At 45.2% G+C, this 26,623-nt stretch overlaps 1 protein-coding gene across 3 annotated transcripts in view; it reads left to right on the top strand.

Moving 5' to 3' along the window:
* Positions 1 to 26,623, top strand: part of ARHGEF11 (Rho guanine nucleotide exchange factor 11) — an 84,200-nt gene that overhangs the window by 26,456 nt on the left and 31,121 nt on the right. The window contains exons 2-13 of one of the 3 annotated variants that reach the window (XM_070396384.1): positions 8,825 to 8,857; positions 10,044 to 10,058; positions 10,384 to 10,469; positions 11,424 to 11,522; positions 15,286 to 15,335; positions 16,027 to 16,084; positions 16,938 to 17,116; positions 17,828 to 17,899; positions 22,016 to 22,135; positions 23,734 to 23,779; positions 24,601 to 24,677; positions 26,278 to 26,415. In XM_070396384.1, coding sequence (XP_070252485.1) covers positions 8,825 to 8,857; positions 10,044 to 10,058; positions 10,384 to 10,469; positions 11,424 to 11,522; positions 15,286 to 15,335; positions 16,027 to 16,084; positions 16,938 to 17,116; positions 17,828 to 17,899; positions 22,016 to 22,135; positions 23,734 to 23,779; positions 24,601 to 24,677; positions 26,278 to 26,415 — 973 coding nt within the window. The remainder of the gene's footprint in view (positions 1 to 8,824; positions 8,858 to 10,043; positions 10,059 to 10,383; positions 10,470 to 11,423; positions 11,523 to 15,285; positions 15,336 to 16,026; positions 16,085 to 16,937; positions 17,117 to 17,827; positions 17,900 to 22,015; positions 22,136 to 23,733; positions 23,780 to 24,600; positions 24,678 to 26,277; positions 26,416 to 26,623) is intronic. The other 2 variants (XM_070396385.1, XM_070396386.1) reach the window with 2 other exon arrangements.

Below are 26,623 nucleotides of genomic sequence, written 5' to 3'. Positions count from 1 at the left end.
AACTAATCCAGACCTTCAAACCCTGGGACACTTTATTCAGACTACTCTGTGCTGCCAGATAATAAACAATAAGCTCTGAGCCAGTGCAAGTGCTGTGAAGTGTAACTACATAGGACAGATGCTTATCATTTCTCTTCACCTATAACGGGGGTATAAGCCTATCTCCCAGCACCAGTAAATTTTGTCTTAACATTGCTTTCGCTGTTGTGCAGCCCTCTCAATATGAAAGATTTAATTCACTAGGAGAAGTAGAGAGACAGCAGCACTTGCTGGAAGTGGCCAGGGCCACTGCTCTGAAAACCCTTGTCTTCCCACAGAATGTCCTGGCACTCCCCCGGTGGAGAAGGCTGCAGCTGGTTTACTCTCTCTATTTGTATAAGCTCCATTGGCAGGCCCAGAAGTGTCCGGATAGGCAGGGCCAGTGGAGCATTCTTTTGGTTTGTGGCCACTCTACCTCCTGTCGGGGAAATGTGCCTGGGTTTGTTGCTTGGAGTTGTCTTAGTCAAGTTTATGTTTTAACAGCTTTGGCTGTCCAGCAGTCTTAGTCCCATCAGTCAACATGAAGGATGGAGGGAGGGTCGCATGGTGATGAAACCGTAGTGACAGCTACAGGGGTCTCTGGCTGTTAGGGAAGTCGACTCAGATTTTCTCTGGCTGGCCTTCTGTCAGCTTCCTAACCCCAACTGTGTCTGTCAAATAGAAGACATAAGTCCCTCCTTCAGAACAGGTATTTTATCAGACAGAGCACAGATAGAATACTCGGTGTGCTTATAGCCCAAGTCAAATGCTTGAGGGGTAGAAGGATGCAAAGAATATATTGATTACTCCTAAGTCATCATTAGAGAGTTAATTGAGGAAAGCTTCCTGAAGGATGGGAGTTTCCAGGCAATTTTTACAAGGATGGAACAAGGAATTTGTAGGGAGCCTTTTGCAAGCTGGGAAAGGACCTCCTCCACCCACCGGCCTTTCCTCTCTCTGCTTCTGCCGAGCTTCCTGAAGTTACTAGCCAGGAATGTCGAGGGTAGGGACACGCAGCCTGTGACACTCTGGGCCCCCCACCCCCCATTACAGATGTTGTGACTAGATTTGCATCTCAGCTGGAGAAAGGGTGCTGCCTCCCCGAGGTAGGAAAGGGATTGCAGAGAAGAGCAGCCATTCTACCACCTGCTCAGGTTACCACCGCAAAGTATTGGCTTTATGGTTTAACCTCAGCAGTTTTAAAACTAACTTTCCTCTGCCACCAAGTAATTTCCTGTCAATTTTGGTATGAAGTTGAGGGAGGCAACTAATTTAAAATCTACCTTAAATTAGAAGGGTGAATCTTCTGAGCCAAATGAAGACTTCTTAGATTGGCCATTACCTCTGGGTTGTTTTATAGATTATTCTTCATTTGTGCCAATAATAATAAAAAATGACTCAAATAACAATTCTATTTATGCAAAATATAAAGCAAGGTATGCCATGCTGGGATACAGAGATGAATTTAGCATGCATCAGCTCTTCAAGAGCTCACTAGTCCAGCGAGCAAGGGAGAAAGGTCAGCACCGTGTGGGAAGTGCTTTGGCAGAAATATGCACCAGGTGCTATGGGAAACAGAGAAGTTATTGGAGGGGCCGCTCGGGGCAGGCTTCTAGTTTCCTCTGACTGGTCTGAGGGCTGAGATAGAAGAAAAACTGTGGTCCAGCTGTGACCAAAGGAAGCCAGACCAGCACTGTCCAGTAGAAACAGAATGCAAGCGACACGTGTTATTGACAATTTTCTAAGAGCCACATTAAAAATAAAGAGAAACAGTCCTGGCCAGGTAGGTCAGTTGGTTGGAGCGTTGTCCCATATACCTAGGTTTCGGGTTTGATACCTGGTGCATACGGCAGGCAACCGATGGTTGTTTCTCAGTGGCAACCCCCCACAGCTGAGATATTTCTCTGGAGCTTCAGCTGCTGTCTTTGGGAGCTCGGCCAGCCCTTTTGTGCCTCCTCCCTTCCTACTGGTCTCTATGCGGTCTCCACTTCCCATCCTTGGTTACCAGGGTTCTCTCCAGCTAGTCTTCAGTTGATTATCAACACACATTATTCTGTTTAGTGGATGTTTCACTGCTGTGTGTACAGAATTGAATTCTAGAAATCTGGGAGATTGAAGACTTTAGGACAGGGGTCTTCAAACTACAGCCTGTGGGCCACATGCAAATACAAATATTGTATTTGTTCCCGTTTTTGTTTGTTTGTTTTTTACTTCAAAATAAGATATGTGCAATGTGCATAGGAATTTGTTCATAGTTTTCTTTTAAACTATAGTCCGTCCCTCCAACGGTCTGAGGGACAGTGAACTGGCCCCCTGTTTAAAAAGTTTGAGGACCCCTGCTTTAGGAGCTTATTAACCTGTTCTTACAGCTAGGTTAAGATGTTGCTCCCTGCTATAAGTCTACAGAACAGTCTTAACCCCTTCCCACTCCATTTAGTCTTTGCTAAAACTATGAAATTGTGAATTTAATCCTAACTTATATGCATTATGGAGGTTACTCAAAATTTTCTCTTGATAAGTGTATGTTTATGATATTTGATGTCTACAAAGTTTATTTGCATAAGTTACCTGATTTCATCTTTCAACACATATGTATTGAATATCTACTGTGTACTAGGTTCTGGAGCTGTTGCATGCTCTAGAGAACAAGAGACAATGAAGCTTATCATTAAACAGGGAAAGCAGACATTAAACAAAAAAAAGCACCCAAATAATTAGTTGCTCTTGAGTTAGGCACTGCAAAGGGAAATTCTGGGGGAGATCCAGCCTATGGGTGTCAGAACGTGCACACAGGGCCTCACTGAAGAAGAGGTAGTTACGCTGTGTAGTAAAGAATGAGTGTGAGCTGCCTGGGCCAAGGCAGGAGAGAAGGCCTCGGAGGTTGACATATAGTGAGCAAGGAGGGGCGTGGCAAGAGATGATGAGACTTAAGGGTAAGCGTGAGGATGTCACAGAGGACCTGTTAGGCCGGTGGTCGGCAAACTGCGGCTCGTGAGCCACATGAGGCTCTTTGGCCCCTTGAGTGTGGCTCTTCCTAAGCCTTAGGAGTACCCTAATTAAGTTAATAACAATGTACCTACCTATATAGTTTAAATTTAAAAAATTTGGCTCTCAAAAGAAATTTCAATCGTTGTATTGTTGATATTTGGCTCTGTTGAATAATGAGTTTGCCGACCACTGTGTTAGGCCACGTTAAGGATTTGGAACTTTATACAAGGACAGTGGGAAACCACTAAAGGGTGATATATGTTCTAGTTTATTTTTTTTAAAAGATCACTCTGACTTTGTGTAGAGAATGAATGGGTTCTGCTGGAGTAGATGTGACACTAGTTGTAGGTGAGAGAGAATGGTGTCTTGCACCAGCCTGTGATGGGGAAGGCAGATGTAGGTAAATTCCAGAAATATTAATGAGTATTATCAGCAGGTCTTGGCTGTAGATTAGATTGGAGGAGGGGAATGTCAGGGATAACTCAGATTTCTGCCATGAGCATTGCATTGTGTCCTGAGAGGAAATGTTTGCACGAGAGAACAGGCTTAGAATGGGGAGATAGATTTCAGCTTGAACACTTTCACTTTGAGGTATTGGTGAAGAATGGGATAATGCACATTTGTCATTGAGAAATTTAGGCATGGAGAGGCTGGACAACTTGCCTAAGGTGACATATCCAGGAGGAGGCTGGGCTGAGCTTGAGCCTGTACAGCAGATCCTTGAATAAAGTTGTTTAATTGTTATTTGGTTACAATGTTGATAAAATGCTATAAGATTTAGCTGTTATTTAGATCAGTCTGTGATAAAATTGGTTTAGTTATACATCGTTTCACTGTAGTTCCAAGAAACTATCAATAACTTTAAGTGAGGACTTACTGTATTTTATTCCTAAAGCCCTGCTTGCCAAACCACACCACATGGACTGTATGCTAAGTATTAAATGTTGAATCAAGCCCTCTCAACATACCAGTTCTCTCTTCCTCCTGCACACACACCTGGCTGCCAGGTTGTCTGCTCTGACAGTCAAACAGTCCTAAACTCTTTTTCTTGAAGAGGCCTCCATAGCTGTAGGAAGGAGGGCATTCCTGGCTCTGCCCTCCCTAGATTTAGAACACGCCAGGAGTCGTCCCCTCTTTCTATTTATTGTTCACTCATTCTTGTCCTGCTCACCCCACCCCTGACACATGTTGAGCATAGGTCACCCCATGGAGTGTCCATTTGCATGGGACTTTACTCTGCCAACCGATGTTTATTGGTGCCAATTCAATGTCAGTATGAATTCTCACTGTCAGGTACAGTGAAGAAGGAAACTTCATTCAGTGCAAACAGTTCAGTTGTGATACAGCACAGCTGTGTAGCAGCTCAGTAATGTTACAGATCAGTTATGAAACACGAGGCAACAGCACAGCTGTGAAATGGCCCTGAGGCGAGGTGCCTGCTCTGCTCCAGTCTGCCCCACCTTCCGGCTGGTGTGTAGACCCCTGCTCTGCTCTCCTCTGGAAACACAGCCTGTGGTGGAAAGGGAAAGTGTGCTCTCTTCAAGCCAGAGGGGAGCTGGCATATATGGAGAAGTTCCTGCCTCCAGTCCCTGATTGGTCAGTTCTCATGCAGATGAGGATTCCAAATCTTCACAGTTTTATTGGTCTAAAAAGTACTGTCCTAATTGGTCGGAATGGAGTAGTTCTGATTGTTCAGTGAAAATTCTGATCGGACAGGAAAAGTCTGTGTTTTGGTTGAAATACAATTCCAGGAACTCCTTTATAGGGGTTGACTCAGAGCAGGGACACAATGCAGGTAGACAGGCAGTTCAGGGCAGGCTTTTCCCTGAAGTGTGGCATGTGTGGCTGCTGGGCTCTGTTTTTTTGTGGTTTTTGTTGTTGTTTTAAATTTGAGCCCAGTTAGCCACCAGGTTTCCTTCTTGGTAGGTCTCTTCTTTTTTTTTCTTTTTTTTCAAATATATTTTTTATATATATTTTATTGATTTTTTTACAGAGAGGAAGGGAGAGGGATAGAGAGTTAGAAACATCGATCAGCTGCCTCCTGCACGCCCCCCACTGGGGATGCGCCCGCAGCCAAGGTGCATGCCCTTGACCGGAATCGAACCTGGGACCCTTCAGTCCGCAGGCCGACGCTCTATCCACTGAGCCAAACCGGTCAGGGCGGTAGGTCTCTTCTTTCTCAGGGTCCACAATACTTTCAGAGAATTTAACAAACATTGCCTCTTTGATCCTCACATCAGCTCTGAAAGAAAGGACATGTATTATATATTCCTTCAGCAAACATTTTTGGAGCAGGCACCCACCACCCACCAGTCACTATGCTGGACCTTGACTGGTGACAGAAGGATGAATAAGATTCTGTCCTCACTCTCAAGGGGTTTTAGGTCTCATAGGGAAAACTGATGATAGACTCAGAAGTTAAGGGACTTATTCTGAGAGTTCCTTAAAGTTATGGCCCTCTGAATAAGGAATCACGTGGGCTGCTCGTTAAAATAAATAGATTCCACACCACAAACCTGCTGAATTGGACCCTCAGGGTTGGAGCCTCCAGTGATCCATACACTGCTCTTCAGCTAGTAGATGATCCAGGTAGATGTGAGCCTTTTCTGGCTACATTGCCAGAGACCTTTTTCCCTCTGTTTGTCTTGCCTTGTTTTACAGATGAGAAAGCTGACGCAAGTGGAAGTCAAGGGCCCACAGTGAATTAGAGACAGAGCTGGAATTAGCTCCTGAATTTCCCAGATTCCTAAATCTAACCCATTTCTATAACTCCATCTAGAGCAGTGGTTCTCAACCTTCCTAATGCCGTGACCCTTTAATACAGTTCCTTATGTTGTGGTGACCCCCAACCATAAAATTATTTTCGTTGCTACTTCATAACTGTAATTTTGCTACCGTAAACAATATGTAATTATATATGTGTTTTTTGATGGTCTTAGGCGACCCCTGTGAAAGGGTCGTTTGACCCCAAAGGGGTCGCGACCCACAGGTTGAGAACCGCTGATCTAGAGTGTTAACTTTGCACTCTGGTTCTTATTGAAACTGCTTTCTGAGTCCTTTTATTTCTAACTAGAGGCCCGGTGCATGGATTCATGTACAGGTGGGGTCCCTTGGCCTGGCCTGTGCCCTCTCACAATCTGGGATCCCTTGGGGGATGTTGGATAGCCAATTTCGGTCAATCCCCGCAGGCCCAATCCAGACAGGAGGGAGCCCGGTCCCCACCGGCCTGATCCAAAGAGGAGGGAGCCTGATCCTGTGCGTTGAGCGTCTGTCCCCTGGTGGTCAGTGTGGGTCATAGTGACCGGTTGACTGGTTGTTCGGTCGCTTAGGCTTTTATATATATGGATTGTATTCAGTAGTATAAGCTCTCAGGGAGCATTTGTGTCATGTTCTATCAGCAGGGATTGTCTGCAAACAGGCCTCTTTCCTGTGGGGATATACAGGCCCAGGAGGCTATTTGCCAGCCTCAGATCACAGGGAAAATTCTACCCAGGGGCAGAATCCTTGGGGAGTTAGGGTGCCAGGAGGCTGCTTAAAGCTCCACCCTGGTAGATAAGGGAAACCAGACCAGTAAGGCCGGGTCATGGTTCAGTGAGTGTGGATTTTATCTGGAGCTAAGGTCTTGGCAGGGTAGCTCCTTCCTGGTAAACTGCTGCTTCTAGCTTTGGGGAGGGACTTGGGAATATTACTTTGCTCCTAGGCCAGCCTTTCTATAGGGTGCTTTTTATCTCTATCATATGTGTTATGTATTTTTATATACACATCTACCATATGTATTCCATAAATCATGTATGTCATATGTGTGTGCACATGTGAGGCGAACAAATTACATGTGTGTATATATATTATGTGCATGCATGTGTATATATGTATATTAAAAAGAAAATAGGAGAGAAGTTCTAATAAAGACCAGTTAGATCTACACATGGCCACAGATCATATAACTTTTTGTTTAGGAGCACAGACCTTGAAGTCAGACCAACTCTTTGCACATCTTTTTTTTTTTTTTGTAAGAGAACATTTATTGTGTAATCACAGAGGTAGATAAAGTAATCCCTAGAAGAAATGGACTTAGGAAACAAGTTATAGAGATAAAGGAAGGATCCTTAGAGCTTGGGAGTGAGGAAGCTAATGGCAATGTGCCTGGGGGGTGGGGGGAGGGGGGAAAGGAAAGGCATGGGTGTGCTCCGGGGAGGAGAGCGCCCTTTATGTACATCTTAACTCCACTTTTTAACCTCTCTCTTCACTTGTCTGAAAACGGATGTACTGCCTACCTCACCAGGCTCTTATGACGATTAAGTGAGGTAATGTATGCCGAATGTTTAGCACAGGGCCTGGTAGGTAATAAGAACTTAATCATTATTATCACAGAACAGGGATATTCTAGACCTTTTCCTCATTTACATATTTGTGATGGGATGAAGGTAAGGACAGAGAGACCAGGAACCTCTGTTGAGGGGTTGATGCCACCCAGCTTCAGCCAGTTGTCACCGTGTGACACTCTAAGCCCAGTGGTGCCAGAGCTTATGTGGTGATGGCAGTTTCTTATCCTGTGCCGTGCAGTACAGCCAGAGGTAGCTATTAACCAGCTGACCTATGGCTAATACAACTAAGGAACTGAAATTTAAATTTTAACAGCTGCATGTGGTTTGTGGCTATTGTGTTAGTTAGCACAGGTCTAGATTGTAGAACTTTTTTTCCCAGTTTTTTTGAGATATAATTTACATACAGCACTGCATAACTTTAAGATGTACAGCATGACTTATGTATATTGTGAAATGATTATCACATTAAGTTTCATTATTATCCACATATTCTAGAACACTTATTAAATGATGAACTAAGCTGAATATTTGCCTTGAATGAAGAGGAGGGAGGTGTGATCAGGAATGATGGGCAGGGTAATTTGAAAAAAAAGCCAGAAGCTGTAGCTTCAGGAAGTTTACCTTCTTGTCTGTCTTATAGATACAGTAATGAGGAACAGAGTAGGAAGAACATCTGGGAGAAGGAACAATATGCGCAAAGACAAAAGCCAGAAGCCATAGCAAATGAAAGGAGAACAGTGACGAGCAGGGACCAAGAATAGAATAGAGCCTAACACTGGGGACCTGTTCAGAGCCACCCTGCCTTCATGGATCCACAACTTCATCTGCACAAGCCTGCAGACCAGGCAGCACAAGCAAACAAGCAGTTGCATTGGGTATTCGTGCTGCAGGAAGCACAGGTCCTGGAGCTGTGGCAGGCATTGGAGGCTGACCAGCATCAGGCAGCCTGTTAGATGCCATGGTTTAATGGCCTACCTTGAAGACGGGATGGCCTTTCTCTGGAGCATAAAAGGGAAGCTCTAAAACTGGTTCTCAACCTGTGGGTCGTGACCCCTTTGGCGGTCGAACGACCCTTGCACAGGGGTCGCCTAAGACCATCCTGCATATCAGATGTTTACATTTACGATTCATAACAGTAGCAACATTACAGTTATGAAGTAGCAACGAAAATAATGTTATGGTTGGATCACAACATGAGGAACTGTATTTAAAGGGCCAGAAGGTTGAGAACCACTGCTCTAAAAGGTCTTAAGCAGCAAAATGACAGGGCAGATTTGCATTTTAGTAAGCTCACTCCACTCCATTGTGGTCAGTTTCCATATCTGGGTCCATGATAGCTTGATTGTGGTTTTTCTTTGGAACCAACCGTTTCCAGTGTCTTGTCTAGTTTATGTCTTGTTTTGTTTTTTCTTTCTCTTTCTCCTTTCCTGTGTTGCTCTCTCCTGGGCCCCACGCTCTCCTCTTCCTTGATGTCCTCTCTCTCTGATCCAAAGATCAGCCAGTAAAAAGCACTCTCACCTGCCCAGGTAAGAGGGGTGCCAGGGTGAGGGAGGGGAGACCCCCCCCTTCTTCTAAATTTCAAAGTTATTTATTTGAATTGTGTTTATTATTTGGATAGCTAGCACCTTCACATGGTTCAGGATTTAAAAGTTACAAATGAAAATATAATGAGAAGTTTCCAACTCTATCCCTGTGCCCCAGGCACTCCGTTTTCCTTCCTCGGAGGCAACCAATGTACAAAGGGCTTATTTTGTGCCCGGTCAGAAATATTTCAGGTGTTTTATGCATGTATAAGCAAATATTTTAACATATAAACAAATAATTTCCTTTTTTTCTCTTTTAGCCACTTTTTTTTCTGTCCACATAATTCTGCATCCTGCTTTTTTCACTCACCAACATGTCTTAGAGACCATTCCTTATGGTATATAATGAGCTCTCATTCTTTTGTAGGCGGGCTACTGTGTCATTACATTGATATTCTGCACTTTATTTAACCAGTCACCCATTGTGAACATGTAGATTCTTTCCAGTGTTTTGCCACTGCAAACGGTGCTTCCACGAGTAGCCTTATACGTTTTGCTGTAGATGTAAATAGGAGATCCCCTTCAGAGGGCAGCAACTATTGATTAGGAACTGGCCATTTGGACACTTCTCTAAAAAGGAGAGGCATAGCAATGATTTGAGCTTCTCATGTCCCTGCAGGGGTCCTGTTAGAGAGGAGGCCGAGCAATACATCTTCTAGTTTGATGATCTGATTGGTACCTTGAGGTTTTAGGATCTTAATTGTTTCTAAGCAAGCTGCCTCAGTCAGGTGGTCGGAATGGGGCTGAATGTGGGGTTAGAATACTACCACCAAATAGCTAAGATTTCTGTTCTCCTGTGGTACCCACAAGATCAATGGAATTTTCAAGGTTTGAGTCATTTCTGTACCCTCCTTTCTAGAAAAATGTACAAGTTGCCGGTTACCCAACAGGTGAGAACCAAATACCCAGTTACCCTCCTAGAGACACTGGGAGAGGGATGAAGAAATGAAACTAAAGTGGGGAAGACCATCTCTGTTGCCACCACTGCAGTCCTCTGCTGTGCTCATGCAGGCTTCTGTATGTTTTTGACTCGCCATTTCCTTCCTTTACCTAAAACTAACCAGCTGTTTATTTTTTCCTGTCTTTTTCTCGCATTCATTTTCTCTGGTGCTCTGTTCTGTTCCATCAGCCCCATTGCAGCCTGGTAAGACCCAACAAGTGTGTGTATTTGTGCACATCCCATTCTTTCCATTGTCTCTTTGTCTCCTGACTCCAGGAAGGGCTGTTTTCCTTCACACCTTGCTGGGTATCAAAGAGGTCATGTTAGCCCTGCCAGCCTAGGAAGCCAAATAGGTGGTATTGCTGGTGGAGACATGGCTAATCTTCCACCAGGTGGAGTGGGTTTCAGGTAGAGGGTTGGTGTCTTAGTGCCCAAAACGTGGGGCTGCTTTTTACAGGGTTTTTCCCCAGTACAACACTGGTCCCTCCCTGCCCACCTCACTGATATGCTGTTATTACTCCTTCTCCAGGTTAAGTAGCCTGTCTTTGGGAGATTCAGCACCTGAACGCAAGTCCCCTTCCCACCATGGCCAGCCTGACTCCTCTGAGACAACAGGTAACCTCCTTGGGCATTAACACATTGACACAGAGGTGTACGCTCATACAGACTAACCTGTATACCCCACTACAACTACCCCATGTAAAACTCCTTACCTTTATATGTGCTCATACTGTGTACTAGGCATCTTTACATGTTGTATATAAATTTAGTCCTTATATCAATTGTAGAAAGTAGATTTTATTATCTGTTTTATAGATGAGGAAGCTGAGGTTCAGAGGGGTTAAGAAATTTTCCCAAGTGCACAAGCTTGTAAGGGACAGAATCAGGACCTGAAACCAGTGGGTTTTAAATCTAGAACTCATGCTTTATCCATTGCAAGAAGCAGTCACACATAGCTGCACACATGCACGAAGCCTAATACACACCCGCAAGGATGGAGATAGGTGGGAGTTACAGCCTTTCTTATTTTCTATGTTTGTGTATGGATGTACATGTGAAAAAGGGGTTTTCTCTTGTCGTGTATCCTTCCCTGGATTTGGCAAGGGGCCAGACCTGGGTCACCCTGCATGAGTTGTCCAGCTCTGCAGAGTCAACAAGCCCTGGCGTCCCACCTGCTGCATTCGCTGGATGTAATTCATAGAAAACTTGCAGTCTCACTGGGCTTCAGTCCGGGACTGCTTCTCTGTAACGTTAGTCTTCAGCCTGGAGTCGGCCCTGCCCTTTCTTTGGCCAGTCTCACCCAGACAGAGAGAGAGAGACATGTACAAGAGAGACAGGTATCTCAGGGAAGGCGATTTCTTGTATGGAGTACAGAATTGATCACTGAGGGAGGCATGCCGTTGCCATAGCATGTGGACAGGCTAAGTCTGGGGAATCTGGTTCGTCTGGAAAGACTTTCTGGAGGAAGGAGCATATGGGGCTGTCCTGGGATGGTCTTGGCGTGTATGCACTGATCTTCCAGTGACCGTGCCCACTAACCCCCTGCTTTCTCCTCCTCACCACTCACAGGTCTTGTTCAGCGCTGTGTCATCATCCAGAAGGACCAGCATGGCTTCGGCTTCACAGTCAGTGGGGACCGCATCGTTCTGGTACAGTCTGTGCGGCCCGGTAAGTATTGCATCCCTCCTGCCATGGGCAGTTTTCACAAAGCCACCCTGTATGTGACAATGCTGCATAACTTGGAGAACTTACATGTCATTTCTCTGAGGGCCTGGGAATTACTCTAGAACCGGTTCCCAGGAGCATTTGGGAAGGTCTCCATAGTGGTAAGCCACAAGGCAGAGTTTCTAGGGATGACACTGGATGCCCCCTTCCCCCGTTGGGAAGTGTAAAGAATAGCATCAGTTAGCTGCCTGGTTGCCCTCCAAGGGAGCTCTTCACACTGGGTCAGAAGATGCCAAGGCGGAATCAAAGACCGGCTTTCTTCCTGCCCGCCCTCACATCACCTACTCAGTGCACAGGCCATCACCCTCTGCAGCTGTTACAATGAGATAGGCACGCTGGTCCAAATGTATTTTCAAATACAGTGAACATTAATAAATTACCAAAAGATATATGATGGCTATTGGACAGCACAGGGGAGGAAATGGTGTTTGGAAATTTGTGGTTCGAGATAGTTATTTTTCTTTTAATCAGTTCCAGAAGCCTTCTTAAAAGAAACAGGATTTTGCCCTGGTTGGTGTGGTTCAATGGTTAGAATGTCAGCCCACACACAGGTACAGAAGGTTCAATTCCTGGCTCCTGTCAGTGGCATGCAGGAAGCAACCAATCGATGTATCTCTATCACATTGATGTTTCTTTCTTTTTTTCCCTCTCTCTCTTTCCTTCTCTCTAAAAATCAATGGAAAAAAATATTTTTGGGTGAGGATTAACAAAAATAAATAAATAAATAAAATAGGATTTCAGGAGTAGCTTGAAAGATGGAAGTGAAAACCACATTGGCAGGTAGGAATGTGTGAGGGGGGACTAAAGAGTGGGAGGACATGGTAAAGCAAGTCAATCAAGTAACCAATTAGGTACGAAAGAACTTCAAATATGTAAAGCATGTTGATATGTCAGGTGAGAGAATCATTGTTGTTAGTAACCCAGGCTGAAGAAAACAGGAAATGAGCACAGGGGAGAGCGTAAAGCAAGTGTCCCAAAGAGGGACCTGGTGACATGGTTTAAAGAAGACAGGAGGAAAGGGGTAGGGAGCAGGCTAGCATGTCACCCTAAGTACAGTGCAAAATGGAAGGCAAACACACTTTAAGTAATTTTGGAAAGACTTGGGATTTGTTTATGGGAAAGACAAAAAGAGAATTTCAAATTTATGACCAAAATGAGGTAAGTGGGTCATACAATAACATACACAATTATTGCAACTTAACTTATCAGTGGGAAGTTTGTTTTTCATATCCATGGCTAGGGTTCTGAAAAGATACTTTTTTCTTTGCTTCCCTTGTTCTCTCAAGGTTCCTGGACTGGGTGAAGCAGCTAGTGGGACTGCCAGTAACTTGTACTTTGCCTGTGTGGTCTCTTTGATACAGAAAGTTTGGAGATCCCCTCCAGTGAAATATGAATTCAGCACTCCTTCAGTTTTTCCTCCTCTTAGGCCTGAGTAGAGTCAGACCCAGAGAGGAAAGAACAAAAGGAAGGGTTACAGCAAAATAGGGGTTTTGGAAACTATGTGCGTGTATGTGTATTTTGGGGAGGAGAGAGGAAGAGACTTCATTTGGATTGGCATTGAAATCACAAGAGTAACACAGCAGTTATTGTCTTTTCAGATATTAGGTTCCTTTGGTTCACTCTTTCTCAAAGTGTAGTCTTTGTTCTGCCTGTATCAGAATCACCTGGATGCTAGAAAGGGTGAAGTCTGCAGTCCTGGGCCCAGCCTCAGAAGTCCAGGGGGCCAAGGAATAGGCTTTTTCATAAATTCCCCCGGTGATTCTTGTGCTTAAGTCTGAGAACTTCTGCTCTAACTAGTGACCTGGTGCACAGATTAGTGCACATTGAAAGGAAATTAATTAGAAGGTGGCCAGTGGGGACTGGGCAAGATAGGCCGGACACGCCCTGGAGCCAACCTCCCGCAGTCCCTCCCCGGTGTCTGTGAAGTGAGCGAGGTCCCTCTGGCAGGTGGGGTTCCTCAGCCTGGCCTGCGGGGATCGGGCCAAAACCAGCCCTCCGAGGGGTCCCAGAGTGCGAGAGGGCACTCTGCAAAGTTGCTGTCATGCAGGGTGTGGAATGCAAATGCAAGTGTGCAGTAAACCAGATTTGGGGCCGATAGTGCCCCAGCAACAACATAAAACACAGCCGAAGGTGGAATCCTACGGTCCCTTGAGGAATCGGGCTTCCTCCTCTCTGGTTTCGGGGTGTGTCGCTGCCAAGTCACTGCAGCTCAGCAGCTCCTGCATTGAGCATCTGCTCCCTGGTGGTCAGTGCATGTCATAGCGACCGGTCGGATGGTCAGACACTTAGCATATTAGCCTTTTATACTAGTATATATAGATTCCTTAACTCTGAAGGTTTCTCTCTCTTTTTTTTTTAATCACTAAGTTATTAGAAGTCACTTGCATTTCATACATTCTGGCAAAATGGCTCTTTCTTCCACCTAGCTCAGATGCCAGACTTCTGAAGGCCAGGCCACAACAGAAGGGCCAGGGTCTGGGAAGAATATGTGTGCTTTATTTAAATGTTCCTGGATGCGTCCCAAGATCAAATAAGAGTTACTTCTTCTTATCCAGTGGGAAAACGAGTTTACTATATTAAATATAATTGCTAATGTAATGATTCCTAAGAGAAATATAGAGAATAGGATTTAAACAAGAGCTTTTAAACATTGGCTCATAAGCTCTGAGAAGTCATAAAAATACTCTGGGGGTTCATTAAAGATAATGATAACGGTTTTATTTTCTATATAAGAACTGTTTTAAACTATTTCCAGTGTCTTCCTTTCTTTTAAAAAAATATGATTTTATTGATTTTTAAAGAGAGAGGAAAGAAAAGGGAGAGAAAGATAGAAATATCAATAAGAAATATTGATTGGCTGCCTCCTGCACACCCCTTGCTGGGGGTGGGGGGTGGCGGGGGGGATCAAGCCCACAACCCAGGCATGTGCCCTGACCAGGAATTGAGCCAGCGACCTCTTGGTGCATGGGGCTACATTCAACCCAGGTAATGGTTTCTTCCTTTCAAACGGACCAGATTAAGATTGTGACTGAATGCCTAGAGCACAGAATGTGCTCTAAAATTATTTGACTGAAGACTGCAGAGGTTTTGACCACTATGTAGTTTTAAATGACCTAGAGTTTATATCCAGGAAGCACAAGAAACACTAACACTGAGACAAGTGAATGAGAAGCATAAAAATCAGGTGTTTTTGTAAATCAGTCCCCAAATGATCGTTAAATCTGTAAGTTGCACTCATCTGATCAAAATAAAACTCTCACAAAGCACATCTAGATGTTTCTAAGTGTTCTAACAGGAGAAGTTTCAGTGTTGACTACATGCTCAGTTGGTTGAGCATCATCCTGTGCACTAAAGAGTTACCGGGTTTTTTATTCCAGTCAGGGCACATACCTGGGTTGTGGGTTTGTTCCTCCAGTTGGGGCACGTATGGTAGGCAACCAGTCAGTGTTTCTCTCTCTCCCTTCCTCTTTCTAAGCATGTCCTCAGGTGAGAATTTTAGAGAAAGAAAGAGAGATGACCTGGTGTAGTCCACTCTAGTTTAAAAGTGGTTTTGTCACTGGAGCGAAGTAGGATGTACACATTTGAGGTACTTAACACAGAAAGGTGAGAAGAAATGTTGGAAGGAAGTGATCTAACAGGGACCTTGGTGTCCACTCAGTGACATCTGCAGGATGTTGGCTCTGCTGACCAGGCCTTCTTCTTACAGGGGGTGCAGCCATGAAAGCCGGTGTGAAAGAGGGTGACCGCATCATCAAAGTGAGTGACCTTCCCTTTGCACATTTCCATTTCAATACCAGCTATTAGTTAGCCACGGAGTTAGGGAGTGGTACCATGCGTGTGAGCACAGTAGTATACGGTGACAGAGGCTGAGGACTCATATATTCTAGCCCTTCTTGACTCTGAAGTAGCCATGCTTCCAGAATAGGTTTTATTACTTTCGTTTCACCAATGACCAAAGCAAGATTGGGAGGAAGATGTTGAGACCAGTGAAGGACTCAGTGCCTTCAGATTCTTGGATTGCTATTCATTGTCCTCCATACAATGCGGACTTTGGGTCCTCGCCAGTTCTAAACTACTGTCGTCTTCCCTGTGCATTCAGCGCTTTCTTCTGGAATAGAGTCCTAGAGCCATTAAGTCCGTTGACATGTGTACAAGGCTAATGGTTGAAAAAATAATATATACCAAAAATTTTTAAATGAACGAACGAGCAAACAAATGAATGAAGCTGCAGGTCATACCCTTGCAAACTTACAGACTAGCTGGGAAGACAAAACACATGGCAGATGTGAACAGGAATACATTCATAATGTGAATTTGAGTAAATAAGTGACCAGAGGTGGTTAAAGAACACTGGAAAATAGCTTCCTAAAGGAGTGGCATTTTGAACTTGTACAAGGATCCCCTAGTTTCCACCACCATTACTCAATATCATTTGTTCCCCCAACAGGTGAACGGCACCATGGTGGCCAATAGCTCACACCTGGAGGTGGTGAAGCTTATCAAATGTGAGTTGGGGAGAACTGACCACTAAAGAATTGAGGGGAGCAGCTGAGTTAGGAGGGAACAGGGAAAGAGAAGGCCCCGTTGACCCCGGAGGCTTCCCTTGTAGATGTGGGCAGCAGCTGAAGCCACATCTTTAATCTTGATGTGGAATGGCCCACGTAGACTGCCACAACTTTCTATTATCATTTCAGGTGGAGACACTGCTAGTCTCTCATCAACATCTTCATCTTAATTTTTACGCCCATCTTTGCACTCACATTTAGACCATGTTTTACTCAGACCAGGTCTCATCTAAATACCACTGGCTCCCATTCACAGACATTCTTCCTCATTTGTTTCTTATTTTGGTGAGGAAAGCAAAAATATTGTATTTGCAGCTAGGAAGATGCAACAATCTAGTCTTCCCAGGTAATCAAACAGAAGCAATAAATCATGAGGAAACAGTTAAAGGGTGTGGGAAGTTTGGGGAGGGTAGGAGGCTAGAATTTGAGTGCCTTCCATGTGCCAAGCAGGCAATATACTAGGGGCTTTATATTGGCCACTTTAGTGAGACAAAGGAAGAAATGAGACTGATCGGGCAGACCCTCAGGAGAATTCCCAGGTACATATGGGTGGAATTTTGGTTGAGGTCTCTGCATGAAGAAAGGGAAAGAAAGGGTACCTGTGTTGATGCAGGGAAGATAAGCAGGAATTGGAGAAGGGGGGGGCATGGTAAGTGAGGAGAGCTTTTCCTACAGAATTACAAGCTTGAAGAGAGGAGAAGGAGAAAGAACCCCTTCCTTTTACTAGTAGTTTGAATGTCTGATGTCCAGAACAGGACCATGTGAGCAAGCCTTCTTTTATCTGTTCCTCCAGCTGGTGCCTATGTTGCACTGACCCTCCTGGGCTCTTCACCCTCAACTGTTGGTGTCTCTGGGCTCCAGCAGGACCCAGACCCAGCAGGAGCTCCCCAGGTCGCCCCTGTGATCCCACCACCACCACCTCCTCCACCTCTGCCACCTCCACAGCGCATCACAGGACCCAAACCTCTGCAGGTACGATCCTCCTGCTCCTCTCCTCACTCTGTTGTCCCTCTAAATAACTCCCATCGGGGGAAAGCAGGTTAGATTGAACGATACGCTGGTAAACAGAGACAAGCCAAGAAGATGTTCTTCCATGTAAATGCACATGTAGTTGTATAAGACAGCAACATGCAGTGCGTTTCCAAAGTATGTGGAAGACTCTGAGGAGGCCCGTTGAGAGTGCTCCTCCCACACCTGCAGCACAGACAGAGGCATCCGTTCGGTACTGCCTGTCATTGTCAGGAGGGTGTGGAACAGGAGTAAGAGAAAGGCTTCCTGTAGAAAAAGGCTGCTTGGAGGATTGAAATATGGAGCCCAGTCTGTAGGGGGAGAGTCAGGAAAGGAAGCATTCAAATAGGGAGAGAACCTGAGGACCAGGGAAGCCGTGTGAGGTGTTAAAAGAGATCAAGATGCAGATAGAACGGGGAAAGAAGGCTGAGCCAGCGAGTCCTGGGAGACTTTAGAGAGCAATTTGATACCAGAGATGATTACAGCAAGGTTTCTAGGAAGTTCAGATAAAATCAAAATAAGATGACATGTTTACTGAATTCTAGCAAGGTTCCAAGTGTTAGACATTTATGACACAGGCTCAACTCTCATAGCTTTCCTTGCCTACGAATCAGCTGGTAGAAGAGAATCAAACTGATACCCAATTCTCACTACTGTCATGTTTTTCATTCTTAGGATCTCGAATTTCAGAAACATGCCACCCAGATCCTTAGGAATATGCTGAGGCAGGAGGAAAAAGAATTACAGGTAAGGTCACTGCTGAGGGTATACTGGCCATTGCCTTAATGAAATAAGAATTTGTTAAAGCAGAATGTGACCGATAGAGTGAATAGGGTCATAGCTCATAGATAATACAAAGAATAGTGAGTAACATAGACAAAACACAAACAGTGATGAGACAAGTAGACTAGATTAAAATGAGGGAACATTAGAATTGAGGAAAATCGGAGTCAGCTGGAATTGATCTTGATGGTTTCCAGGGACTGGAAGGATCAGGGAGAAGGAAGGTGGGGTGGATAGGTGAATGCCCAGCCAGGCTGATAGAGAAGGGGGCACTGTTGGTGAATGGGATGCAGAGAGACTTTAGGCCTGGAAATGATGTGCATAGAGAGTAATAAGATTACTTTAGCTGGAGTGGAATCACCAGATTCCTATAGTAGCTGTGGCTTGCAGCAAGCCCCTCACTCATTTCAATTCAGCAAATGTCTGTAAGTGCCCACTGTCTGTAAAGCATTGTTTTAGTTCCTATGGTATACAGAGATGAAAAAGATCAGACAAGTCTTGCCTTAACATGTAAGAATCCTGAAAACACTATACTAAGTGAAAGAAGCAACTCTGGGAATATGCTCAAAACCACTGAATTGTACATTTTTAAATGATGACGTTTATGTTAGTGAAATTTTTAAACGCCATGGAAGCCCAAAAGAAGGAATAATTAATTATGCAATGATCAGAGAAATCCTCATGAGGTGATGCTTGAGTTGGGATCAATTTGTTTCCCTCTGGAAAGTGCTTTGGGCCTTGATGGGCTTGGAGTTTATTCTGGTGACAGTAGGAATTGATCAAAGGATTTTTGGGTAGGGGAGTGAACATATCTTCGAATCGGTGTTCTTAGTGTGTTAAGTGGATTGATACATAAGGAAATCATCTAGGAGGCTATTGAAATAGGTAAAAAATGATGACAGCTTTAACAAGAACAGAAATAAGAACAGAAAGTTGGGGCTGGCAATGGGAGACATATCAGAAGTCATATCAGTAGAACTTATCAGTTGGAAGGAGGGGTAAAGGAGAAGAGAGAATAAAAGCCTGGGATGTGGGTGCCTGGGTAGATGGTTTTCCATTGAGAGAGTGAGACAGGGAGGTAAGCAGGGTTTAGGGGAAGGAAACGAAGGTCAGCTCTGGGTGTGCTGAGTTTAAGGTGCCCCTGGGACACAGATAAAAAGACTATCACAGAACATACAGAGGTAACAGGGCTGGACCTGGGTTGAAATAGACATTTGGGGATCCTCAGCACGAAGGTGGTAGCTGAAATTGGAAATTAGATGATATCACCCAGGGCCCCAATGCAGAGAGAGAGAAGGAAGCTGAGGATGGAATTTTGGAACTTATGTGCTCGGTAGCACAGTGCACCAACCTCTAACATCACACCAGTGGTGTTATATTTCTTTCTTTCTTGTTAATCCTCACCCGAGGATATTCTTTTCCCCTTTGCTTTTCAGAGAGAATGGAAGGGAGGGAGAAGGAGGAGAGAGACAGAGAGAGAGAGAGAGAGAGAGAGGCATTGATGTGAGAGAGACACATCAATTGGTTGCTCCCCCCACATGCCCGACCAGCGCCAAGGATCAAAACTGCAACCCAGGTATGTGCCCTTGATTGGGAATTGAACCCAAGATCCTTTGGTGCGTGGGCAGGTGCTCTAACCACTTAGAAACACTAGCTAGGCCTTGGACTAAGTTCTTAAAGACAAGGACCGCCGAAACCGGTTTGGCTCAGTGGATAGAGCGTCGGCCTGCGGACTGAAAGGTCCCGGGTTCGATTCCGGTCAAGGGCATGTACCTTGGTTGCGGGCACATCCCCAGTAGGAGATGTGCAGGAGGCAGCTGATCGATGTTTCTCTCTCATCGATGTTTCTGACTCTCTATCTCTCTCCCTTCCTCTCTGTAAAAAATCAATAAAATATATTTAAAAAAAAAAAAAAAGACAAGGACCTTGCCTCTATTTCTACATTTGAATACATCTCTTACACAGCTGGCATAGGACCTGGCATATATCGCGTCTCTGTAAATGTTTGTGGGACTGAAGGCTCACCTAGATTTCAGAGATGAGGCAGGGATAAAGATACATTTGGGGAGAGGAGTGTGAGGAGTGTGAGGAGACCCAAGATAGTGTAGAGTTAGGAAGTCAAAAGAGGGCAGCATTTTGAGAAGGACCTAGAAGAGACCATTGGATTTGGCAATTAGGTCATTCTGTTCTATAGCTGTTTGAGATAATAGCAAGGAACTAGGTTGAGGAGTGACTGGAAAGCAAAGCAGTCTGGGGGTAAGTGTAAACTCCTGTTTTGAAATATGTGGCTATGAAAGGAGGGAGGAAAACCTGAGGCCGTGGCTTGAAGATTAATCAGAGTTGAGCCCTGGCCCGTGTAGCTCAGTTAGTTGAGTGTTGTTCCATGCACCGAAAGGTCGTCAGTTTGATTACTGGTTAGGGCACATACCCAGGTTGCAGTTCGATCCCCAGTTGGAGTGCGTACAGAAAGCAGCCGATAAATATTTCTCTCTCACATCGATGCTTCTCTTTCTCTCTCTCTCCTCCCCTTTCCCTTCCTTTCTCTCTAAAAGTCAATAAAAATATATTAAAAATAATAATTTGAGTTGATGGAAAGGATTTTGTTGTAGTGGTTTAAGACTGGAAACTTGAGAAGGAGCCATTGGAAAGAGAAAACTTTGCAGATATGTGACTAGTGTCTAAGAAGAGCCTGACAGTTGGAGGCATTAACTTTGTAAAAGATTAGACATAGTTTCTCTTCTGGGGGAAGGAGGAATGGCTGCAAATGTTTTGAAGTGAAATAGTTGAAAAAGTTCTTACCAGATGATACTGTCTGCTGAGACTAGGAGAAGGGTTGGAGGCTTGCTAGGCCTGGAGAAGATGGAAAAAACAAGTGTGAGGAATTTGTAAAAAGGGTTGGCAGATAACAGCGAGGCCCAGATGAGCTTAGAGAATATGTGCATGCAGTCTTTAATTATTTAACCAGCTTTACTGAGGATTTTATTTTATAATGAAACTAGAGGCCCGGTGCACGAAATTCGTGCATGGGAGGGGTCCCTAGGCCTGGCCGGAGATCAGGGCCTATCGGGGCTGTCTCACCCAGTCCTGATTGGGGCCGGGCCAGCCAGGGCCTGGGGGCCTGCCAGTTGCTGTCCAGGGCCTGACGAGGGGAGGGACCGCAGGAGGTTGGCTGGCCGAGGGAGGTTGGCTGTGGGAGCGCACTAACAACCAGAGGGCAGCTCCTGCATTGAGAGTCTGCCCCCTGGTGGTCCGTGCACGTAATAGTGACTGGTCAGCCAGTCATTCGGTCGTAATGGTCACTTAGGCATATATATATATATAATAATAATAATAATAATAATAATAATAATAGCTAGTCATATTCAGTAATGTCATTAAGCACCAGAACTTCTGCTAAGCACTTTACATGCATAATCTTATTCAGACCTTATAGCTCAGCTCTCCCAAGAGGCAGGTACCATCATTTGCAGGTACTTTTATCAATGAGGACAGATGAAAGCTTGCCCAGGCCTACACAGCTAGTAAGTGGAGGTACCAGAATTCAAAGCCAGGACTCCCTGACTGCACAGCCCCAGCTGTACACGTGTGTGCTGCACTCCCTGTGTGCTGTGAGGAGTGCTAGATAAGTGTCAGACTGCTTCCCAGCTGCAGATGGTGGCTCCCTCGTCCATGCTTCTTTCTCTCATCGCAGGTGCTTTTCACTGTGTGTATTTCCTCTTTGGCACCTTTCGTGTGCTTATCTGGACAGTCACTTATATCTCACACGAGTAGTACAGTAGTCCAAGAACACCTCATTTAGGGTGTGGGACTTAAGCCAACCTTTGAAGAATGGGTCAGATTAGGATGGGCCTTTGTGTTGTGTCTTCTTTCTCCAGTTGCCTTGTGTTCTGTTTCCCACCATTTGTACTTTTTCTGCTCCTAATTGATCGTGAGATAGCATGTGTCTACTAGAACACAAAGATCTCTCTCTTTGTTTGGGAATAACTGCCTGTTCCTCTCACTGATGAGTTGTCCATTCTCTACTAACCACCCCATCTGCCTTTTCCCCTCCTCCCTGCCCTCCTCACCCGCCCCCCCCAGCATATCTGTGAGATGTATAGCCGGAACCCCACCAGCCTGCTGGAAGAGCAGATCGAAGCTGCCCGGCGGCGAGTCACTCAGTTGCAGCTGAAGATCCAGCAGGAGACTGGTGGCTTAGTGGTGAGTGATAGTAGGCAGAGCTCTAGGATGGGCACCCTGCAGGCGGCCTGGGTGGAATTAGGGAGAAAGCTAGGCAGAAGCTTCCTGAGTCATGCCAGGACCCAAGGCTGAGCTAGGAAGTGTTTAGTATACAACCAGGAAACAAAGGTCCGCCTTTTTTTATTTAGAGCCAAAGAGGCTGAGCACTGTCCTGACGCTGGAGACAGAAAAGAAAAAGCCTTCCAAGAGCTTATAGTTGCAATGGAAAGAAATGGCTTTTGTCTCCTCATTATCCATCTCCTTGTGGGTAATTTCCTCATCGTGACATATATATTCCCATACCGCCTTCACTCAGCATTCATCGGGTCACTTTTCCAACACTCATTTCTCAGGTCTCCTCAAAGAAATACAAGTACTTTTAAAAGTCAGCCTAAGAAAGGATTCCCAGTCAGTTGAGAGGTTTTTATAGCAGCAGCTAACCCTACTTTGTGGAAAATCCCAGAGAGGAGACTCCAGGTCCTTATCTGTTCTAATAGGGAGTTTGCTATTAGTGGTGTCTTATCTCTTACAGGCCTTAATTATTTGGATACATAGGAAGTAACTTTCCAGAAACATGAGGATTGCCAAGAGTAATATTTGCCAAGGCCAATAGAAATTATTTGAGGATTATCCACTTTCTCCTTTAGAACATCAGATCAAACAAGTCTGGGAAACAGGCTAATCAAATTTAAGCTGTTTTATTTTCTGAAGGACTTCTCAGTGTCACATGGTTGATAGGGGCTCAGGTTCTGGATTTGGTACCATCTGGATTCACACCCCAGTTTCAGTGCTCACCAGTTTTGAGACTCTTGGACAAGTTACTTAATCCCTGGGAGCCTTGGTGGAGATCAGACAGGATCTGCCTGACGGGGTTGTTGTCGGAGTTAAAGCGTGTCCTCAGCACAGGGCCTGTGCCTGTTGCTGCTGCCACTGCCTATGTACTCGTGTGCTCTGTGAGGTGCGAGGCTGAAGTGCTCCCCGTGGAATCTGAATGCAGCCCTGGCTTTATAGCTCACTGCTGAGTAGCTTGGGCAAGTTACCTGATCGCTGGGCTTCTGTTTCCTCATTTATAACATGAGGTCAACGTCAGAATTGTTGAAAGACGACGTGAGAGAGAGAAAAGAGGGCTTTATAAACAGGGAAGCACTATGAATGTAATTCTCTCTACATCGGCTGGTCAGCCAGCCTGAGCACCTCAGAGACCTTTAGAGAGGACCTTCCACTTGTGCCTCAGTCATCTGCGTGAGCGTTTCGTACCACTTGGTGGAAGTTCTTTCTGTGTGTAGCCCAGCTAAGGCAGTAGATGTCTTGAGGTCACGGTTACAAATCAAGCAAATTTGTAGAATGTTTCTGATGGTAAAGTTCTCTTTCTGCCATTAGGGGTCACCATCCTCCTGAAACTGTACAAATAAAGCAATAGCTCTTGTAGCTGGGCATTTGTAAGGCAATAAAGCAAAAGAGGCCACTAATTGTAAGCAGATCATATCTGCTGAGACTACGGGAAGGGTTGATTGGAGGAAGGAAATAGTAGGGAGAGAGGTTAATAGAATTTGCCCACCCTCTGGATCTTTCTTTTTTAGGACATACTTCCACCGTACGGTGACATCAGCCAGAGATCATCAGAAGGTAAGTCCCCCCACCACCCTTTTTCCTCTGGCATGTCGCTATCCAGGTTTCTTATCCATTGTCCCCTCTCCATGAGGCAGATTCAGGGAAAGAAAACATATAGTATCTACCTCTGGGAAATAGCATCGTGAGAAAAAGCAGTACCAGAGCACAGGGAAATTGGATACAATTCATTCAGTAGAAATGAACGCATAGCCAGTAGCACTGGGTAGATAAGTGCCAGAAAGAGACTGGAATGATGATGGCCCAGATGCCACCTTGCCTACCAGCACCTGGCACTTCAGAGCTTAAGAAATACTGTTGCACCCGGGACGGTGTGACTTGGTGGTTAGAGCATCAGCCCGTGCACCAAAGGTTCACAGGTTCGATTCCCAGTCAAGGGCACATACCTGGGTTGCAGATTTGATCCCATGTGTGGGAGGTAACCAGTCGATATGTCTCTCTCACATCAATGTTTCTCTCTGTCTCCCTTCTACTCTCCCTCCCTCCCTTCCACTCTCTTTAAAAATCAATGTAAAAAATATTCTCTGGTGAGGACTGACAAGGAGGAAATGAACAGGAACCAGAGAGAGTTGCGGATGAGGTGACTGTGAGATAGAGCTATGGATTGTTATTTCAGGAGGTGACATGGCCTGAGCACAGGTGTAGAGGTAGGTGAAAGCTAGTTGTAAAGCGTCTGACAGGAGGGATCATGAGATAAGAGAGACAGGGAAACGGAAAGAAAGGAAGGTGGCAGGTTCACTCGTCTGCCCTGTGCACAGGTTCCCGGTTAAGGTTCTTCCTTTCCCCAAACCACAGCTCCCCTTATGTTTCCTTGTCAGGCCGACTTTCTCTGGATTCACAGGACGGGGACAGTGGCTTGGACTCTGGGACAGAGCGCTTCCCTTCCCTCAGTGAGGTGAGTGCCAGCGGGGGTAAGCCCGTTGAAAACTGTAGGTTTAGTGTTCCTTCTCCGGTTGCCAAGGCCTCTGTCCTGTTGTCTGTGGGCCTCTTCGATAGTTCCAGTTCTGAGGACTTCAGTCACTCTGCTCTGGGTTCCAAAAAAGGGATTTCAAATGCATCCCACATGAAAGATCATCAAATCTGGCTTGTAGTTCATCATAGCTCTGTGTTATAAAGAGTACGGTGGAGCCTAGCCGATTTGGCTCAGTGGATAGAGCGTGAGCCCGCAGACAGAAGGGTCCTGGGTTCAGTTCCAGTCAAGGGCATGTACCTCGGTTGCAGGCTTGATCCCTGTGCAGGAAGCAACCAATCGATGTGTCACATCGATGTTTCTCTCTGTCTCTCCCCCTTCACTCTCTCTATCAGTGGAAATCCCTAGCTGGTTTGGCTCAGTGGATAGAGTGTCGGTCTATGGACTGAAGGGTCCCGGGTTCAATTCCAGTCAAGGGCACATGCCAGGGCTGTGGGCTTGATCCCCTGTAGGGGTCTTGCAGGAGGCAGACAATCAATGATTCTCTCATTGTGGAGGTTTCCATCTCTCTATCCCTCTCCCTTCCTCTCTGAAATCAATAAAAATATGTTTTAAAAAAATAGATATCAATGGAAAAATATCCTCAGGTGAGGATTAACAAAAAAAAAAAAGTAGGGTGGAGAGAGAGGCGTGTCATTATCTGTAGCAAGCCTTTGAGTGTAAGAGAGCAGAGACAGAAATCTAAAACGGGTGACTTGGCCCAAAACACATTTCTGCCCGGCTGCAAGTACCAGTAACTCGTCCTCGGTTAATGCAGTGACCCTGCCCAGCAGAAGCAGTGTTGTCGCTCTCTCTGTCTCAGATCTTTCTGTACTTCTTTCCTGGAGTGGTCAGAGGAGTTCACCCTTTGGCCTCCAAGGTTCCTCTTCCAGGTGTTCTCAGTTTGCATGTGTAAACTGCAAATATAAACTTGCATATAAAAATACAAGTGAATGAAAGATTTAATAATGATGTTCGCAAAGTATATACTTAACCAGGTTAATTATGTGAACCGGTCATTTAAAACATGTTTAAAACCTCATTTTAAATAAGAGTTGGAATTTTCTTTCCTTACTGCTCCTGTCCATTTGGGGGAAGATGATGCAAGTATGTGAAAGGACCAGCATACAGGAAAGACATGAAGAGGGGCCAGAGGGTCCTAAATGATCTACATGGTCTTGAGGGTTCGACATTTGGGAGGCATCATAGCCTAGTGCCGAGGCCCTGATTAATGCAGTGACCCTTCTGTGGGGTGAGACTGTCCAGGTGGAAATACCACATGAGTAGCTATCTGACCTTCAGCAAGTCTTATATCTGCTCCAAGTGTGAAAAGTGTCCTTATGTGAAAAGTAGGAGGAATAATAGTGTCTCCCTCAGAGGACTGTTGTGAGAATTAAGTCAGGTACTATATAATCAAGGTTAACACAGTGCCAGGCACAGAATCAGTACTGAATTCATATTAGCTGATGAGTGTTACCACCAGGTAAGCTGAGGTCTGAGAGCTTTTGGATGAGTTTCCTTCTCACAGAATTCTCTGTTCCTTTAGTCATTGATAATTCGGAACTCAGTACTGTCAGACCCTGGATTAGACAGTCCTCGAACCTCCCCTGTGATCATGGCCAGGGTGGCCCAGCACCATAGGTGGCAGGGCTCGGATGCACCAGCCCCCCCCACCAGCGACCAGGTGAGTGATTCACAGCCACCCTGCAATCCTCCTTTCCCTTTTCCCAAAACTGGGTCACCAGTACATAGTCTTAAATAATCAAACTAAACCTCTGTTTTGAGATAGACATTTACCTAGAGAATAAATAGTAAAGAAAGAACATGGTATCAGTGAATCCAGGAAAGTAAGACTATCTCAGTTCTGTGTGAAGAGTCAGTGAATACATCTG

The sequence above is a fragment of the Myotis yumanensis genome, unplaced genomic scaffold (genome assembly GCF_028538775.1).
Source record: "Myotis yumanensis isolate MYYU_CA2020_CCGP unplaced genomic scaffold, mMyoYum1.0.hap1 SCAF_17, whole genome shotgun sequence".
Classification (NCBI taxonomy): Eukaryota; Metazoa; Chordata; class Mammalia; order Chiroptera; family Vespertilionidae; genus Myotis; species Myotis yumanensis.
Note: the sequence above shows the minus strand (reverse complement) of the source record. Positions and strands in the feature narration are given on the sequence as shown.